The sequence below is a fragment of the Bemisia tabaci genome, chromosome 3 (genome assembly GCF_918797505.1).
Source record: "Bemisia tabaci chromosome 3, PGI_BMITA_v3".
NCBI lineage: Eukaryota > Metazoa > Arthropoda > Insecta > Hemiptera > Aleyrodidae > Bemisia > Bemisia tabaci.
In genome coordinates, this window is record NC_092795.1 from 59,434,753 (window position 1) to 59,454,078 (window position 19,326).

Here is a 19,326-nt window from a genome sequence, read left to right on the forward strand (position 1 = left end):
TAATTTAGACTTGCCATAATTTTCATTTGCTGTATTCGATTTGCTGAAAATTGTTCTCAGTCGCCTCATTCCGACAATTTTGATTTTTTCAAATTCTATTGACACCCGAGGAAGCACAGAGAAAAGTGAGACTACTCAATGATAATTGTCGTTGCATCCTTGCTGCAACTAAGGGTAATGTAGTAGATGGAATTAAGCATGATTCAGAATCCATACTTACCAGTTATAAGAAAAATCAATTCATCTACAAAAATTAACTTCCTCTGGCACCAAATCATATAATTTAACTGCTGCAAGAAATCTTGTGAAGATACACTTTGATTGAAAACCTGTTTCGTTTGATTTAAAAGTCATAAGAAAAGCCATTATTTTAAAGACTGGGCTGTAGACAAGCCCAACTTAAGAGACATCCACATCTTTACGTCTTCTTAAATGTAAAAAGTCACACAAAACAGCGATCTGGCTTCAATTACAAATATGATGACAATTCATCATACTTCCTGGACTATAGTGTGAAGAGTGAGGATGCAAATATTGCTCCCTAAATATCACAACTTTTTTTCTATGACTTTTTAATCAAACTTTTTTATTTATCTTTTAAGTTTTTTCTTTTGACCTCGAAGTTAAAAAAGCCCAAGTAAATGACCATAGCATAATGTTGAATTTGAGATGCGAAATATATATCATTGAGTTTTTTTTTATGAATTCTAGTTTAATAATAATTTAGACCACCCACTCATATTATCCGTTATTATTAATAACGTTTCTTTAAAACCAAAGCTTGAAGCAAGCAGCATGCTCCTTCAAGTCACTATTATTGAGGGAACATTGTCAAAAATCCTGGAACAACATTTTACAACTCTAAATTATTTTTGCTTTTATCATCTAGATCAATGAAATTTACTCCAAATGCCTCACAACCTAAGAAAGTATCACCCGAGAATTTGTTATATTTTTCTATTGATGGATGCTCCATTTTGAATTTTTTTTAACTTCAAGGTCAATTCAAATTTTATTGTGTATCTGTAGAAGCCTGAATGTTGGGATAGGGTACCCCTGAATGCCGACAAGTTTTTGAAATTTTGGACCATTAACTGACATTTAATGAAATAAAATTTAAACTTTAATAATGGCACTTCAATCATTTTTAATGAATAAGTTAAGTACAATCATTAGAGTGCTTATTCAGCTTTTTGTGTGATTAATTTAAAATGTCAGTCTTTTTCAAAAAGTGAAAGCCGTTCAAATACCAGCTCGAATTGCCATTTGTAGACATGTCAATCAAAAAATGGAATTTTAATTTCAAAATGCTCTTTCTCTTAACTTATAATTCAATGAAATTCTTGATCTTAAAATGACAATCTTTCTCACCTCTCTCTCAGTTACCTGCCCCCATCAAATGTTCCACTTTTTCCGTTCTGCTCTCATTCCTTATCCATAATTTTTTTCATTTAATTTATTATTCATTCAACCTTTTGATCCCTCTTTATCTCGATCACATCTTCCTTAAGAGAAGTCTTAGTTTGTCGGAAAACAGAGGACTCTTTCCAGGTAGGTGGAACGAAAAGGTCTTTCAGTTAGCTCTTGATTTTGAAAAAATTCCTAAGGTGGAAGGATGAATGTATGACTTGAGAATCGTAATCATCGATTATTTCCATGTGTCTCTGGCTTTGTTAATGAAAGAATTGGTTATTCACATCATATTCGTTAATTTGTGAGGGCAAAATGCAAGATTGTTGGCGAACTATTCATTCCCTAGTTTCATTCTTAATCTTCGCTGCATTACTTGTATTTCATTTTGAACCTTCTGAACCATCCATAGTTTATATTGACTCAGATGCATCCAAAAGAGGTAAAAAGCATTTAAAAAAAGACAGTCTTTATAAAAAGTTAACAAAAATAAAAGTTGTTATTTCCATATAGAGCCTGTTGGAAGTGCTGCTCCTAAGTTTCCCTCAATCGAAAGGGGAAAAAGTTTCCAACATCGAGAATTGTCGAGTTTTGTTCTTCTATGTCCAGCACAAGGGTATCCCATCCCATCACAGAGGTAAGATTGTTTTGTTCCTTCGCGAGGTCTAGCATAATAGTTTCATCTCGTTTCAACTCAAACTTTTTGAAATCATCAAAAGAATTACATCATCATCAAAGCTGATACTACAAAAAATTCAGTTCGAAGAACCTGTACAACTATGACTTTTGGCTCCAAGCTTGGGCTTATTCTTATCCCTTTTCGTCCGTGTTTTTTCTGAAGATATCCTGACAGAAATGATTAATGTGACATCGTTTTCTCATAATTACTAAGTACTAAAAATTACCGTTCTGCTGAAAGAACAGTTTTCTTGTGTTTACTTTGAGAAGATTAATATGAAGGGTAAAAAAAGAAATGAAAGACATTTCAAGACAAAAGAATGGTTTTCCTTAGTTGAGTTAACTAAAACTTCCCTCAGAATATTTACAGTTTGTTAATTTGAATCGAGATGAAAACTATTTCGCTGAATTGTATCTTCTCCTTTCTCTATCCTCTAACAAAATCTTATCGGATTGACGGTTTCTTTCAATATTTTCCTAAAGAGCCTGTCGGAAGTTCTGCGCCAAAATTTTCCTCTTTCTCAACGGTTGAAAATTTAAAAGGATTCAAAGCTCCATCAAATTATTCGCTCGCATTTTTATGTCCAGCGCAAGGATTTCCTGTCCCTTCTACTAGGTAACAACAATTTTTTAAACTTATGAAACCCAAAATTCTGATCATATTTTTAGAGTTTTTTGGTTCATCTGTTCAATCCACTTTTTTAAGTTGGAACAACGTTGATAGATTCAACTTGGCGGTAATCAGGGTAGTCTATTTTCAGAATCAAAGAGGGATTTTTTTCAGTTTGTTTGTGATCTGCATGTGTCCAATCTGAAGGAATACCTGACAGGTTTATCTGAACATTTTGTTTTTTCCCATGAAGAACCTGTTGGAAGTTCAGCTCCCAAGCTGCCCTCCTCATCTACAGTTGAAAATTTCAAGGTTCTAGTTGAGGCCAATGAATCACTCGCTATACTTTGTCCTGCCCAGGGGTATCCTGTCCCCTCTTCTAGGTAATTTTTTGGTATCATTTTTTTCGGTTGTAAGCCAACCATCTCATGCTGGTTACTGATTATCTTTTTCTCCAATATTAAGAGCCAGCTGGAGCAAGCAAACCAAGGTTCCCAACAATGGATGAAAACTTTTTTGCAGTCCTTCACGGTAGCACAGCTATGTTGTGTCCTGCACAAGGTTTCCCTGAACCTAGTTTCAGGTAAAATGATTTCATATTTTCTCCTCAACTTTTAAAGCAGGAAGTTAATATCGAGAATTTTTGATTTTTATTTGTGCTACTATTGGCAATAAGTTTCGAAAGGTTGTGTCAACTTGTCGCATTCGATACCTGACTTTTACCAAATTCATCTCGTTGCCTAGTTTCCTGTCATTGACTAAGATCGCTCTATTTTCTTCCTTTTCTTTCTCCATTCAAAAACAGTTATCAGAATCCCAGAAACTATCCCATTGTTCAGGTTCATTGATAGAAATCCAGATTGAAAATTTTCATATGAGGATGACTAAATGTTATTTTTTGGTCATTCAATTCCAGAACCGGTAGGCTCCAAACCTCCAATTTTATCAATGGATATCGAGCTCATTCGATTTCGGAGGAAGGCCAACCAAAGTTTTGCGTTGCTTTGCGAAGCTCAGGGGTCACCCTCACCATCATTTAGGTGAACGTTTTTGTTTTCAACTATTAAGTTTGTTGATAATTTATGGAAATTGTTTATGCTTGGTTAATCCGTCGTTGTTTAGAGCCAGTTGGATCGAAACCTCCAGCATTGTCATCCGATCTTGACTCTGTTCGATTTAAACGAAAAGCAAATCAGACTTTTGCTTTGCTTTGTGAAGCTCAGGGTTCACCTTCTCCCTCATTCAGGTGATTTTCAGAAAATCATTTACCTTCTTTTAATGTAAATGTATGATTGTCCAGAGCCTGTTGGTTCTAAACCTCCGACTTTGTCGTCTGATGTGGAACGAACGTGGATAAGAAAGCGAGCTGGTAGGAGTTTTGGTCTCCTTTGTGAAGCTCAAGCTTTTCCCTCACCCTCTTTCAGGTAAAAGAAACATCAGTCGTAAGTTTCCAAAAATTGTAAAATTTACCCTCAGAGCCTCTTAGTAGTTGAAGAGACTTGGACTCACCTCAGAGGTGGAAAAGTACATAGAAAATCGGAAAACTATCAATTTACTCGTTAGTAGCATCTCGTATCCATGTCTTTCGTGGAGTTCAGGGCTACCCTTCAAATATTCAGGCCCTTTTTATGTTGGCTTTCATGATTTTTAACCACTCTCTGCAGAGCCCGTTGGTTTCAAGAGTCCAAAGCTGACCTTGAATGTCAAACTTACATGGTTTGAAAGGAGTAGCGGAGACAGTTTCGGTCTGCTTTGTCAAGCTCAGGGATTTCCTACTCCATCATTCAGGTGAAAATTCTCTTTATTGCCTTGTAGTAATGTTGCATTTTCGATCTTACGTTGGTTTATCATTCATCCAGAGCCCGTTGGTGCAAAACCTCCATCTTTTTCCTCGGAAGCCAAGCTTGTTTGGTTTAACAAAAAAGTTGGGAAAAATTTTGGACTTCTGTGTGAGGCACAGGGTTTTCCGGCTCCAGCATTTAGGTAAAGAAATACTTGACCAAATATCAACGGTGCATTTTTTAAAATTAAAAATCCTTTTTTTCATGTTGCCTCATGTCCTATAGAAATTATCTTGTAGTCCTCATTTTCTTTGTTGTATCAGCAGAAAGTTCTTTTTACTGAACTGACGATGAATACGGCTCATTTCACCTGAGGATAGGACGTAAAGTCAGGGATCTGTACACCCAAATTGGCTTCTCTTGCTGTAAATTGTGAATCGTATAAAATTGAATCAATTCTAATATTGAAGATCCAACTCACCCCATGTGGCTGTGTATGTTTGCAGAAACATTCACTAATCCCTCCATCCCTATCAACATTCAGTGCTCTCCTCTTAGTATAATTTTTAGGACTGGAAATTTTTTTATGTGAATAGAACCTATGGGGTCAAGAGCCCCAAATTTTGCCTTCAAAGCTGATGGAATTCGCATCTTGAAAAGAGCCGGATTGGAATTGGAAATACTGTGCCCTGCTCAAGGGTTTCCTCTACCATCCTTCAGGTAGTCATTTTGGACCCATATTATCTCTACTGTCATTTTTTTGTCAGATTTTAGTTTCCTGATCACTCTGACTCCACATTCAGTTAAGACCATCGGTTTTAGCCTCCTGTCCTTTCCAAATTTTTGTCGCTACAGTCTTTTTTTTTCGCTCATCATTAATGGTCAGTTTCTAGTGGATTCAAGGTTTTTGCAGAAAAAGTATGCTGCTCTTTCATGGTATTTCTATTCGATTTTCTCTCTGAAGGTGCCCTTCCCCCCCGCCCCAGGCCTCTACAGATAAAGTTTGGGTATAATGCGTATTTGGTGCCAAAACATCGCGGAAAAACAAAAAATTACTGTTACATCCTAATTATTATCCAAAGATCAACTTTATGAGAAGTATGATGTTTGAGTATATTGCTTTTTTTTAGAACCTGTTGGTTTAAAAGCACCAACTTTTTCATCTGAGACTGATGGTGTTCGATTGAAAAAAAGTGCCGGCTCAGGTCTGAGTCTATCTTGTCAGGCACAAGGGCTCCCCATTCCTTCTGTCAGGTACAGTCCATCAAATTTTCAAGTTTATCTTACTTCATTGCTACGATTATTTGTTCAATAAAGAACCTGTTGGATCCAAAGCTCCTGTTTTTTCAATCGAAGATGGTGTTCATGCCAAGAAAAAAGTGGGCTCTGCTCTGACATTACCCTGTCAAGCTCAAGGATTTCCTGTACCATCCACAAGGTACATCGATTTTTTTTTTTTGCAGTCTACACTTTTTCAAGGCACTGTGTTCGTTGTTTACTCTGGTCGTATCAATTTTTACTTTTATTTTCTTGGTAGGTAGCTGGCTTCAAATAAGACTTTCAAATATATCTTTCGACAGTCTAAGCCTGTTGTATGAGGTATTCATCAACATAAGCTCTGTAGGAAAACTCTGAAAAATGGTCATTTTTCAAGAGATTTCAATGTTGAAACAGCTTATTTGGTCCGAAATATTCGTAAGAAACAAATGATTTAACAGCTGAATTTTTTGAGTCTGTAAAATGGTATGTCATATCTTGTCTTGGCTCGCTATCGTCGCTACCCCATCATGAAGGCTTGCTGAAGAAAATTACCACTGAGCGATAATGATCTATTACATTATCTGTGTCAGAGCCGATTGGTTTCAAGAAACCAGCCCTCTCCTCTGAATCGGAGGCTTCAAGGTTTACAAAAAAATCTGGTCGGAGTATCAGTCTTCTTTGCGAGGCTCAGGGGTCCCCAGTTCCATCTACAAGGTACAGAAATTGATTCCCTCTTCCTTCATCACCTGTACCCTCACACAAATTATCTCCATCGTTATTACTATCATTTTTCTCCGATTTATCCTTCAAACCTTTTTTTTAGCACTAATTCCTCCACATAAAAGTGTCTTTTTCCCATCATTTGATACTCTATCATTTCCATACCAACTTGGATTTAATACAAGTGTCTGTCCTCTGTCAGAACCTATTGGTTTCAAAAAACCTGCGCTCTCAGTGGAAACTGAAGCCCTGAGGTTCACACGACGATCTGGCCGAGATTTTGGACTTCTGTGTGAAGCACAAGGGTTCCCTGTCCCTTCAACAAGGTATCATTTTATTCCTGAGTTTTATGTGAAATCATTCAAATGCAATGAAATCGGAGAGGCTGAAAGTTTAAAATTTTGCACTTTTTGAGTGCTAGTCGCACTATTTTTCTTCAAAAGAATATGTTTTTGCCTTACATTAAGCTCAGTTCAGGTGATTTAGTTTTACACTGGTCGTTTGCCCTATCTTGAACCATCATAAGAAAAATCATCATTCTCTTCCTTAATTTTTTTTGGAAAATCCAGAGCCAGTTGGATCTAGAGCGCCGAAATTTACCATAAACATGAAATCAGTGTCCTTTGACTTGGTTGCCGGTCAAGGTGCTAGCCTATTGTGTCAAGCCCAAGCATTCCCTCTGCCATCTTTTCGGTAAATCTTCCATTTTTTCTTAAATATCTATTAAAATTTAGCAATTAGCTCCATTAGCTTCGGTCTTTGAGCACTGAAAATCAACCTCTCATTACAGAATCCAATGTACCAGGTTTCTGTACGTGCTGATGACATTAAGGAAATCTAAATACATATCATGTCGTACCCAAACCTAAACATTCAGGTTTCAGATGATGATCAATCAGAATGGCAAGCTCTTTGCTCCGAGTCAGTAGTAGTTGGTCAATTCAGCTGTAAGATTCTCATTTTGTTCTCTGAATTTAGAACCTGTTGGCTCCAGAGCTCCAAAATTCACCTCAAATCTCAAGTTGGTTTCCTTTGATTTGCTCGTTGGACAGGGTGCCAGTCTACTTTGCCATGCCCAAGCCTTTCCTGTTCCTTCTTTTAGGTAACTCCACTGTTGGCTCAGAATCTTTCCCCGTAAATAGATGAGCCTTTATTAAGTTTCACTGTTTTGGCATAAAAGGTGTTCTTGCCTTAATTTCTTGCTGTTGAGAAATTTTGACTCTGAAACCCACCCAACATTTCAGACTTTAGATTTGAGTATGTTGTTTTTGTTTGACGCATTTTATTGATCTGTTCTGGTTCTTACACAGAGCCCGTTGGCGCTAAGGCACCATCTTTTGCGAATGATTTAAAAAGTCAAACCCTTTCTCGAGCTCTTGGTCAGAGTTTTGGATTACTGTGTCAAGCACAAGCCTTTCCTTTACCATCTTCAAGGTTTGTCGTCTTTGAAGTGTAATCAAGTAAAAGTATTAAGAGGTTCCATTCTAAGTCTATTTTTCCTCTATTTCGATGGGAGGAAGTGTCTGGTTAATTCGTGAAGATCTCTTCATTTTTTTGTTTTTTTTCTGCTGCAAATCTGCTCTCGATCATTATTTCTTGGAAAAATCTCTTAATTTTTTGGAGCATTTTGCAAACGCATTGAGTAAATTATTCTACATGTGGAATAATTGTCACTTAAGTGCTTTTAAAATTCTTAGGTTTACTTACATGCTTCCTCAATTATTCAGAGATGTAAAATGATATCAAATGGTTCTGAAAGATTACTTTCTGAAGTCTCTTTCAACAGTTGTACAAAGTCAAAAATTCTTTTTTGGAGGTATTGAAGAACTTTAGTCTGAAGAATTTTTACCAGACAACATTTCTTCAATTTCAGTAGGTAGACTGCTGGGTATTTCAGGTTGTTTGAAACTTTGTTCCAACATTCAGATCTTCAAGTTGCTGACAAAAAAGCTAACCTTACAATTTTAAGTGAAAAAGATTATTTTTCCCGGTACTCAGAACCTGTTGGAGCCAAAGCACCTACTTTTGCGACTGACGCAAAGTATCAAGGCTTCACACGAGCTCACGGCCAAAGTTTTAGTTTGCTGTGTCAAGCACAGGCTTTCCCTTTGCCTTCCATCAGGTTGGTAATAATTTTTAAAGATCTGGTTGTGCAGATGTTGTAAGTTTGGAATCGGGAGGTTCCTTTATTTTAGCATGAGGTGGATTAAATGACGAATTGGTTCAAGAAAAATTTTAGGTATTTTTTTTAGCCCCCAAACATTCATGATGAGGGCATGTCTCCTCAATATATGGTTTCTCGACATAGCTCCTAGACATATTTAAATGTGAGATTATGAATTAATTTTCCTTTTATTCGTTGGAAGCAAATAACCTTCAACTTCTGAGGACTCGCGGCTCTTAAGAATTCAAATTTCATCAAAAAAATTCATAATTATGCAGTGAGGTTACTTCCTATCCTGTCCTCCTATCTATCCTTTTTTTTTATTGTAAATTACAGTTTCATTTTTCCCAGCGTCACCCATCTTTCTTCTGGGCATCACAAATTTAGTTCAAGCGTTTACTTTGTTCTTGTTGAATACTAATTCATCACGAGCTATCGGCCAGAGTGGTTTGTTGAAAGTTGCTATCTCTATTTTGAATTGTTTCTTTGTTTTCTCGCTATTTCTCTGCACTAGGAGGCTCCTAAAATTTTAACAGCTGAATTTCCTCCTTTTCCATAAAGGGAGTCGTGTAAATTTTCCCTCTTATTATTCCATCATTCAGAGTTTCTTTTTCTTCTTCTTTTATGGTATATCTTCACTCCAATGATCTTTTCCAAATGATTTACACCTTCTTCAGAACCAGTCGGAGCTAAAGCACCAACTTTTGCATCGGACTCCAAAGGTCATATTTTTTCACGCTCAAACGGTCAAAGCTTCAGCCTCCTTTGTCAGGCTCAGGCACATCCTTTACCCTCATTCAGGTTTGTCACCTCATTTGCAAAAACTGCAATTCCGTATCTGTCCATCAATTTAACCTTTATCGCAATACTCGTATGATTTTAACCCTCAGAACCTGTCGGAGCAAAGGCACCAACTTTTGCTACAGATATTAAAGGCCTTATTTTCTCACGTCAGAGCGGTCAAAGTTTCAGTTTACTTTGTCAAGCTCAAGGGAACCCTGTGCCATCAATCAGGTCAGTTTACCTTACCCTAGATTTAGGTCTCTACAGTTAATGGTTTCTCTCCTTGGGTGACGCTAGCAAATCAGTCTCAATATCTTTGACTGGATTTTTTCTTTTTTAAATGTAGAACCTGTAGGAGCAAAAGCACCAACATTCGCAAGTGACTCCAAAAGTCATACTTTTACTCGTGCTAATGGTCAAAGCTTTGCACTACTCTGTCAGGCTCAGGCAATTCCTTTACCTTCATTCAGGTTTGTAACGTCTTTCCAAATCAAGTCATTGATTAGGTTGAAAATGCCAATTGAAATGAGCCGTCAACTAATAGTGAATGATGCGGAAATATTTTCTACAGTGAAGCACATAGTTGATACACAAGTAGATAGTTGCACACAATGAAGAGAGAAGGCATCTCATTCACCAAAAAAGGGACTGAGTTCTTTTATTGTTTGATGAGGTGTGAGTATTTATTTTTCTTTGATTTTGAAATTGGTGATTTGATATTTTTTGGCTTAGCAATTGGTCTTGCGTAACTGTATTGGTTCTATTTATTTAACCATGCTCATTGCTATTTTAGAGCCTGTTGGCGCTAAAGCTCCTGCTTTTCCAACGGAATCCAGAGTTCAGACTCTGTCTCGGGCCGAAGGTCAGAGCTACAGTTTATTGTGCTTAGCTCAGGCATTTCCGCTTCCCTCAATCAGGTTCGTTTTATGATTGTTTCATTCTTTCTAGAACCTTGGTTTCAAATCGAGACAAATGTGAAAATTGAGGATAAAAGGTTGAATTTGGAATTTCAGGAATTCGAAATTACCTGGTATCAAAAACCACAGCAGTTTATATACTTTTCTCATCTCAACAGCTTCTTTATTTTTTCTAATCCTTTGTCTTCCTCCAATAGTGTCAAAAATTTGGAAAATCGTTAAGATCCTCCAACTTCTTCAAAATATATGTAAACTTTTTTTGCACTTTTTTCTTGACATTTACTATTTTTAGCCCCTCTCCATTGATCAGAAGTTTACTTTCCCTATCACAAAAATCAAGCTCAAACCATCAGAACTTCGATTTGATATCAACCTTGCAACAACTTTAGAGATCTCAATTTATGGGTTAAAATTCACATTATTCAGATTTAGGTGCTTAATAAGAAAAGAGATGTGATGACAAATTATGAGCTCAGTAAAGCACACACTTTTCAAATTCCTCTGGCGACTTCCCTCTCACCATCTGATAATATGTGGAAATCAGTGATTTATAAAACCTCAAGAAGGGTAATAAATTGGTTCGTAAGTTTGGAGGATAGTTTTATTCTTCAGTCGTCCATCTCCGGATCGTGCCTGTTTTGCGCATTCAGGGGAACCCTCTCTTCTTATCATTTTATTAACTTTTTTTTAAATAAAAATCGTGACCATCGTTTAAATAAATCAATATGAATTTATCCAGAGCCTGTAGGTGCCAAAGTTCCCACTTTTGCAACGGACGATAAGATAAATTCATTTTCACGCCCTGAAGGCCAAGGTTTTGGTTTACTGTGTCAAGCGCAAGCATCGCCTTTACCCTCATTCAGGTCTGTTCTTTAGGCTCCTCTATTCTTTTTATCAAACTCGGTTGCTTTAAATCTCACATTTGTATATTTTTTCTTTTTATACCTCCTTAAAAGTTCCACTCCGTGATTAATCTCTGTTCTCTTAGACTCTGCTCTCTCTGATTTCTTAATGAAATTTTTACGCAGCATTTTTTAAGAAATCAAATCAATCCTAATTATTTTCTTCATCCTAAAGTCCCAATTCAATTCATTGAATTCACCAAGGAGCTACTTAGGTAATGAACTTCGGTCAAAATTAGTCGGTTCAGGGTTGTCCTCGCCTTATCTTTAAAATTTTTTATTTATACATTTTTTGATTTGGTAGAACCGGTCGGTAGAGTTCCACCTAAGTTTCCTAAAACTGCCAAAATTGCGACATTCGATGGAATGGTGAACAGTCAGATCACCCTTTTGTGCGAAGCGCAGTCATTTCCTACAGCTAATTTCAGGTAACCTAGTTCTAATACAACTGAATAGAGACTCGCAAAAGGGGAAACAAGTATCCGAAAAATCATTGATAGAAGTTAAAAGAAATCTGCAGAATTTTTGTTTTGTTTTGTGGCATACCTCTTATAGTAATTGGTCCGTATGACGCTCAGGCTTCTACTCAATCTAGTGAGTTATAATTTTTAATCAGAATTTTCCATTTTGACTGTAAACCCTTCTTTTTAATTTCATCTTATCAGAACCTATCGGTAGAGTTGCTCCTAAATTCCCTCAATCGGCCAAATCAGATTCGTTCGAAAGAATGATGGGCAGTAAAATCAGTTTGTTATGTGAATCGCAGTCGTTTCCACTGGCAAATTTTAGGTAAGCATCTGGGAAGGAGTGCAGCTGGTGTAGAATTTGGGTGGTTGCAAAATCTTTTTAAGCCTTCTAGTGTGAGGATCTTAAAGGAATATTTCTTTCTGACAAAAAATAGGTACGGTTTTGATGCAAAAAATCGCTTGACAGTAGTTTTAAAGTAGCATTAGTACTTTGTCTCCTCAGCCTGTAACTCAGTAAGAAACTAATCAAGTAGGTCTGATGCACTTATCAGAGACAAGGATTCTTGCTTAATTATATTTGAAGTGAGCAATTTTATTCGCTGGAGTTAAGGTTTGGGATGCAGGATTAAGGTCCCAGACGTAGACTAGATTTTTCTGCGTATCCCTCCTAACTCCCATGACCATTGAATGATGAGCATAGAGGTTTCATTTTTTACGCACTACCTTTTTTTCAACCCTTTCATTTTACGAAAAGCTTTTTTTCAATTCTAATACCCGTAGTCAATTTTTGGTTGGGGTGCTTGGCACCTCTGTAGAACCGCCTATTATAACAGTATAGGTTGAGTTATCTTTGTCAGCGGCCATTAATTCAGGCACAAAAAGGGATACCCTATCTTTTTAAATTTAGAAACAACATTTTTCATTTATAATTGACTTGAACTATAACTGTCCCGTCATCAGAGCCTGTAGGTAGAGTTCCTCCGAAGTTCCCTAAATCTGCCAAAATTGACTCATTGGAAGGGACAGCTGGGAAACTTATCAGCTTATTGTGTGAAGCACAGGCTTTTCCTATGGCAAATTTCAGGTAAGCTTTTGTTCTTGATGTGCTGTAGAATCCTATCATTCATGGGCCCTTCCAAGAATTATTCGACCGAGTTTCTCTCTTTTGACAGAGTCCTGTCTCATTTTCCACTTTCAAAAATTCATAAAAATCACATGCTCAATAACTTCTTACAGGGAATAGGACTCTGACACAAATGTTCTAGTAGTTTCTAGAGGGAGGAAAAAAACTAAGGAGATTTTAAGGCAACGTCGTTTGTATAGTCACAAGTTTTGGTTCATTTTTTTTATTATTAATTTTAGGCTGTCCCAGTCGCTATTACATTCTTTTCTTATCGGTGTGTCGCTGCAACTTGCAAGTTCTCTCAGGTGCTAATAACACTGTCTCTTGCAACACTGGTAGATTAAGTCTTCAATTATAGTACTCTCTTGCTTGAGGAATAGCACCTTGACTCTTTTCTTTCTTTTTTCACTCATCCTCAAAATTTTGCTGTAGAACTGTCCTGTGTTACAACCTCTAAAACTATATTCCTTCATTACGCGTCTAAATTAGAAGGAAACTTACTACCGCTGTGAAGTTCAACAATCAGGCATCTACAGTTATTCTTTTCTTTCAACTTGATTTAAACCTGGTTTCCCACTTAATTACAGAGCCAACAAATAATATTCCCCCAAAACTCTTGGGCAAAAAGTACGATGGTGGCGAAATTGTCTTTTCAACTGTCTCGGAGCCGATATTTTTGCTTTGTCAAGTCACAGGGTTCCCTCTCCCATCTTTTTGGTAAGGTGAAATTCCAGCATTCAGGGTTCTTCCCTTCCAAGGATTGATATTACTCGTCAGGAAAGACATGGAGTGTGCTCTTGACCACAGTTCAACCGATATTCAGCAATATTTTTGTTAAGCGCAGTAATATCCACAAATAATGAGACCTCTCTGTCAATTTAGTCTCACCAGATTATTTTTGAAAAGGTTCGTAACTTCGTGAGTAAGCTTGACTCTAAGCTTGAAGTGGATCCTAAGAGTCATTTATAAAGGCATATCCTTCGGTTAAAAGCACACTCTGTGATTTTTGGTCACTTTGTCGTGCCAGTATTTAATTCGACATTAAATCATTTTCTTCAAAATTATTTCATGGTGAAATAGAACCGTCTAGCAGTGTTCCACCTAAACTCTCTGAAGGCCGCCTTCATGAAAAGACTGTCAAAGCTGGTGTACGGTCTACATTGTTTTGCACAAGTCAAGGCTTTCCTGTGCCAAATTTTCGGTAAGCCATGGAAATGAAGGTGTCGACTATTCCAATATTCAAGGCTCGCTTGTCAATCGCACTGATATATTCATATCCATTATCTGTGCATTCTACAGAACCCTCGAGCAGTGTTTCGCCAAAACTCTCTGATGATCGGCTTCATGAAAAGACAATTAAAGTTGGTCTCCGATGTTCATTGTTTTGTACCAGTCAGGGTTTTCCAGTCCCCAGTTTCCGGTAAGATTAATGCCGATACTGGATAAAAGAATAGTCCTATCACTTCCAGTCGAGAGATGGAATGGTAAATCTACAGATTAAGGAGAATTATCATTACTCTCATGTGAGTTCAGGAAAATCTAAATTGCAGGGATCCTTGTTTATTGCCAACGGGACCATTGTCATTGACATCACATACGATGATTGCAATCGTAAATGTTAATAGTATTTAGCTCGAAATTTGATTATCTAGCATTATTGAAACACATGTTTTAAGTACCTCAGACGTTGTGTATGGATCTATTTCCAGAAAAATGAAATACTTGGAAACCTTGAATTTTTAGGATGGGGTATTTACAGACATAGCACTCTTTCTTTCTGAAATTTCAACATTTTCATCATAAGAATTAAAAAAATTGACACTTTTGTAGTTAAATACTAAAAAAATAAAAAATTAAACCTGAAGACTCACATAGTGGAGCTTAAAGATAATGATGCATACAGATGCTTGAATGGAGAAACTTTCTCAGGGTTTATCAGTTTAAGAAAAAAATAACATCAGATTAGGGCAAACATGACGCTAAAGGCAAAAAACCTTTTGAACTTGTTGTTCTTTTCGTGCAATTTTTCTAATTTTGGACATTGAATCCTTCATCATCTCAAAACTTTTGCAAGGAGATGCTCTGCTTGTGTTACTGACTCTGATTAATGTATTTTTTTCAAAATTCAAAAATTGTACTCAAAAATCAACAAGTTCAAAGGGGTCAAAAAGAGATGAAACTAACAGAAAAAATTACTTTTTCAGGTGGTATAAATTTGTTGATGGGACCAATCGGAAGCACCTCGTGACACTTGACGATCGAGTAAAGCAGGTCAGTGGGACTTTGATCATTCGAGAAGCAAAAGTAGAGGACTCTGGCAAGTACCTGTGCGTTGTCAACAACTCAGTCGGAGGGGAAAGTGTCGAGACAGTTCTAACAGTAACAGGTGAGTATCCATGGCCAAACAGAAAATTAAGTGCTAAGCAACAACCTTTTATATGTTTTGAATATTTCACATGGTTTACTCTAGTCGATTGTTTGCTTTTTACATTAAATTTTTACTTTCCTGTGCTCCTTTTATTCTACTTTCATTAAAAATTAGTAGCGTCTATTCTTGCCTATCTGTTATTACTATTATGTGCCGTCCATGAGGAAGGTTGCAGGAACAGACAAGTAGGTGGGAACATCAGGAAAAATTCCTGTCAGCAGGGCAATATTTAGGGTGATTTTGGACCCGCTCATATCCTTTAAAGTAAGTAAAAGATCAGTAAAAGAAGCTGGTCAAAGCATTGGTGAGCCAATATTCCCGGTTATTTTGTGTCCCAGCCAGCTCTTGGTAGAAGGCAATGTGATATATATTCTACTCTTAACATTTTTCTTAAAATTTTGTACATAACCTTATTCTAAATCCAACTCTAAACGCTAACCTGAGGTCACTTGACCTGTCGGAGGTATTTGATGTCAATATTTTTCTCACTTTCTAGTAACATGTAAGATGAAATTTCTTGCTATGAAGTTCAAAAGTGAGTTTGATAATCATCAGAATTCATCTCTTGATCAAAGTTTAAATTAAAATCAATTTACATTTTTTTCTGAACCGTTTATTTTTTCTTTACAGCTCCTTTATTTGCCGGAGTAGAACCAACAATACAAACAGTAGACTTCGGACGGCCAGCATCCTTAACGTGTAATTATAAAGGAAACCCTGTAAAAACAGTTTCTTGGATGAAAGATGGAAAACCACTTCTGGGACATGAGGGCCCCACTTTGAAGATTGACTCGGTCCGAAAAGAAGACAAAGGCATGTACCAGTGCATCGTCCGCAATGAACAGGAAAGCGCACAGGCTGTTGCTGAAATCAAGCTTGGTGGTCGATGTGAGTATTTTTTTTTTTACAGATATTGATATTGAGATAAGAATTTGAGCACAACAAAAAACGTTTATTATCTCTAGAAGTAGCAAATATATACTATCAGTTTTCAGAAAATTTTTTTAGAAATATAATATTTAATAATAATTTAATGACTCGAAATTTACAGTTTTTTTTTAAAAAAGCAACAAAATAATAATGCCTGTCAAAGTTTTCCTTAAGCTTATATTCATATTCAAATTGTTTTCTCCTTATTCCACAGTCGATCCTCCAATTATCAAACATGCATTCTCTGAAGAAGTTCTTCAACCTGGACCATCAGTATTTTTAAAGTGTATTGCAACTGGAAACCCAACTCCTGAGATAACATGGAAACTGGATAACAAAAAATTGTCTAACACAGACAGGTATGGATTTAACAACTTGATTTACCTCTTGATTCAATCATACATTTACTTTTTTTTTTTATGAGGAGAAAAATTTGCTACAGTGCCTCCATCATGAGGGTCACCGAAACGCCCCCATGAAAGGGGCCCACCGAATACCGGGACAGCAGCGGCCATCAGCCGTTGAAGAGCAGCTGAAGCGACCCCTAACCGGAACTGTGAGATGGAAAAACCCGGTTATGTAGGGTCGGAGCACACCGCCGTGTTCTGGACCCACTAAATGACCCCTCCACATCCCGTGCAAGTGCGGCCCATCGGGCGCTCTATCCTCCTGTCGGATGTCCCTAAGCCAATACATTTACTATTAGAAAGAACATTTTGTAAGGCATAACATCTTTGATCTAAAAAAATAGTGTCGGATTTATGTGTTCCAAACATAATCTGTAAACTTCAAACTCTTCAAAGATAGTTAATTCATAATGTGGTTGTGGGTTATTTTGATAAATACTTCCTACATGAGGAGAATTTTACAAGTCTTTTCACAGTGACTTTTATTATCATTTTGGTATCTGGTGAAAAATATAATAAGCATTAATGCTACATTGTTCAGCTCATCTTATCATTAATTAGAGCCATGTGAAAGCAATATATGATCCTGGAAGAGATTAGTACAGTTTTAATTCTGTTCTTTGATGAACGAACTTGGGAATTAATGTCTTGGCATTGAGTTTGAGTAATGTGATCAACAACCTTTGCATTTTACTTAAAGAAAAAGAAAAACCTTTACCTTGACCAGCCTATAGCTTCCGAATGTCTAATGTGTGTAATGAATATTTTCAGGCTGCAAGTTGGTCAGTATGTAACAGTCAATGGTGACGTTGTCTCACATTTAAATATCACATCTGTTCACACGAATGACGGTGGTTTGTATCGTTGTATTGCAACAAGCAAAGTAGGATCAGCGGAGCACTCTGGACGACTGAACGTCCACGGGCTGCCATTTATCAGGCCAATGGAAAAGAAAGCAATTGTCGCTGGAGAAACGCTTGTAGTTACCTGTCCTGTGGCTGGATATCCCATCGAAGCAATAGTATGGGAACGAGGTGGGTATATCTAACTGCAAACAATTAGACATTTGTTTGCAGAACTAAGGACCTTTGATGGATTAAAGCATTTACCATGACGACATACTTAAAATTCATTTGGACTAACTTCACCTGAAAATTTATGGAGATGTATTTAATACAAAAAGTAAAAAAATTAGTTCTCACTAATCCAGGATGTCTACTATCAGTAAAAACTGGAAAAACAGGAAAATATCAGGAAAATTGGTCATGGATCAGGAAATTCCAAGTGTGTCTAGCATTTTTCAACTATGTGCAATTAGCACATGCAGAAGTGAAACATTTTATTCAATTGATTAAAACAGTTGGTCTATTAAATCAAACTAGTGTCAATTTGGCCCTGCAAAACGTTAGGAAATTTCATGTAAAATATCAGGAAAATATCAATCAAATATGAAATGAAATTCTAGTAGACACCCTGCTATCAACTCTGAGAAGGTGAAAATGACGTGTGTTGATCAACCTAGATTTTGGTAATCAGGATTTGTTCGTTTAACAGTGGTCAAGAAAATTTCATAAAAAACTCAATGAAAATTTCTACCAATCATAACATGACTATATTCTCTGGCAGTCAAATTGGCGGGTCAAACTCAGATTATATCTCATGAATTGGCACACGAGCAAACCGCCTTCTATTGTTTGGCGGGGTCCTCAATTACCATCCAGTGCATAGCAAGGCCTGACTCATGTGTCAATTCATATGTCAATTCTTGCACTTTGATCCTTTGACCAGCTTTGGCTGACGGGTAGTATATTGACCGCTAATCCTCAAAAAGTAAGGATTCTCCCCATTGAACTAGATGACACTGAAAAGGACAAACTCAAACATCGACTTTTGAAATCTCATCAGTTCGCTCACTTTATTTTAATAGCAGACAATCGCTTAGGAGCTTTGCTCCATCTTCAGCTCTCATCACGACTCTGAGTTAGAATTGCTAAGTTACAAGCAATGAGTTGGAATCGTTAGGCTGCTTTTTGGCGTCAGCCCCTATCATTTACGTATCCTCTGAATTGAATTGTGAGTATCGCAAGCTAGGCTCATAAAATTTTTAGAAAGTATAGAATGTAGGCATCTGAAATGCATTTACCTATATTGAAATGTAAGCATGATCCTCAATTGTAATTCAAAGCTTCCAACATTTTGACTTAAAAGGTTACTTTTTTTTAAAATTAACTTATTATAATAAGCTCCTTGATTTAAAAGATATTTTAATAACTTGTGGCTGCCGCTTCTAGATGGACGTGTCCTGCCCATCAATCGAAAACAAAAAGTCTTCCCTAATGGTACATTAATCATTGAAAATGTTGAGCGCTCCACCGACCAAGCATCATACACCTGCGTCGCTCGCAACTCACAAGGCTATAGTGCAAGAGGCACTTTAGAACTTCAAGTAATGGGTAAGTTATCTTATCCAGACTCAGAAGTATTAAAGGTTTTTGAGTTACTTCCTTTAGCTCAATCATCTCCCATAAAAAATTGAAATTTCTGGGAACTTGTGATACTTTTGAGATGGAATTCCCTATAGTTTAAACTGATCAACACCATAAAAAATCCTCTTGATAGTATGCATTCTGTTAACAAATTGACTTTGAATTGCTGGCAACAATTGCAGACACACCAATTTTGTTTGAATCCTCGAGTGAAAAAATGGAGGAGTAACAAACAGGTACTTCCTGTGATTTTGAGAAGC

At 36.8% G+C, this 19,326-nt stretch overlaps 1 protein-coding gene across 40 annotated transcripts in view; it reads left to right on the top strand.

Moving 5' to 3' along the window:
• Nucleotides 1-19,326, top strand: part of Dscam1 (Down syndrome cell adhesion molecule 1) — a 165,276-nt gene that overhangs the window by 77,785 nt on the left and 68,165 nt on the right. For 15 of the 40 annotated variants that reach the window (XM_072298954.1, XM_072298924.1, XM_072298926.1 and 12 more), the window contains exons 5-10: nt 2,572-2,704; nt 15,020-15,201; nt 15,874-16,131; nt 16,388-16,532; nt 17,352-17,614; nt 18,872-19,033. In XM_072298954.1, coding sequence (XP_072155055.1) covers nt 2,572-2,704; nt 15,020-15,201; nt 15,874-16,131; nt 16,388-16,532; nt 17,352-17,614; nt 18,872-19,033 — 1,143 coding nt within the window. Of the gene's footprint in view, nt 1-2,571; nt 2,705-3,614; nt 3,739-3,820; nt 3,945-3,998; nt 4,123-4,362; nt 4,487-5,075; nt 5,200-5,609; nt 5,734-6,329; nt 6,454-7,028; nt 7,153-7,437; nt 7,562-7,769; nt 7,894-8,457; nt 8,582-9,513; nt 9,638-9,752; nt 9,877-10,199; nt 10,324-11,062; nt 11,187-11,529; nt 11,654-11,890; nt 12,015-12,439; nt 12,777-13,402; nt 13,533-13,895; nt 14,017-14,114; nt 14,236-15,019; nt 15,202-15,873; nt 16,132-16,387; nt 16,533-17,351; nt 17,615-18,871; nt 19,034-19,326 lie in introns of those variants that run through there. The other 25 variants (XM_072298957.1, XM_072298941.1, XM_072298945.1 and 22 more) reach the window with 21 other exon arrangements.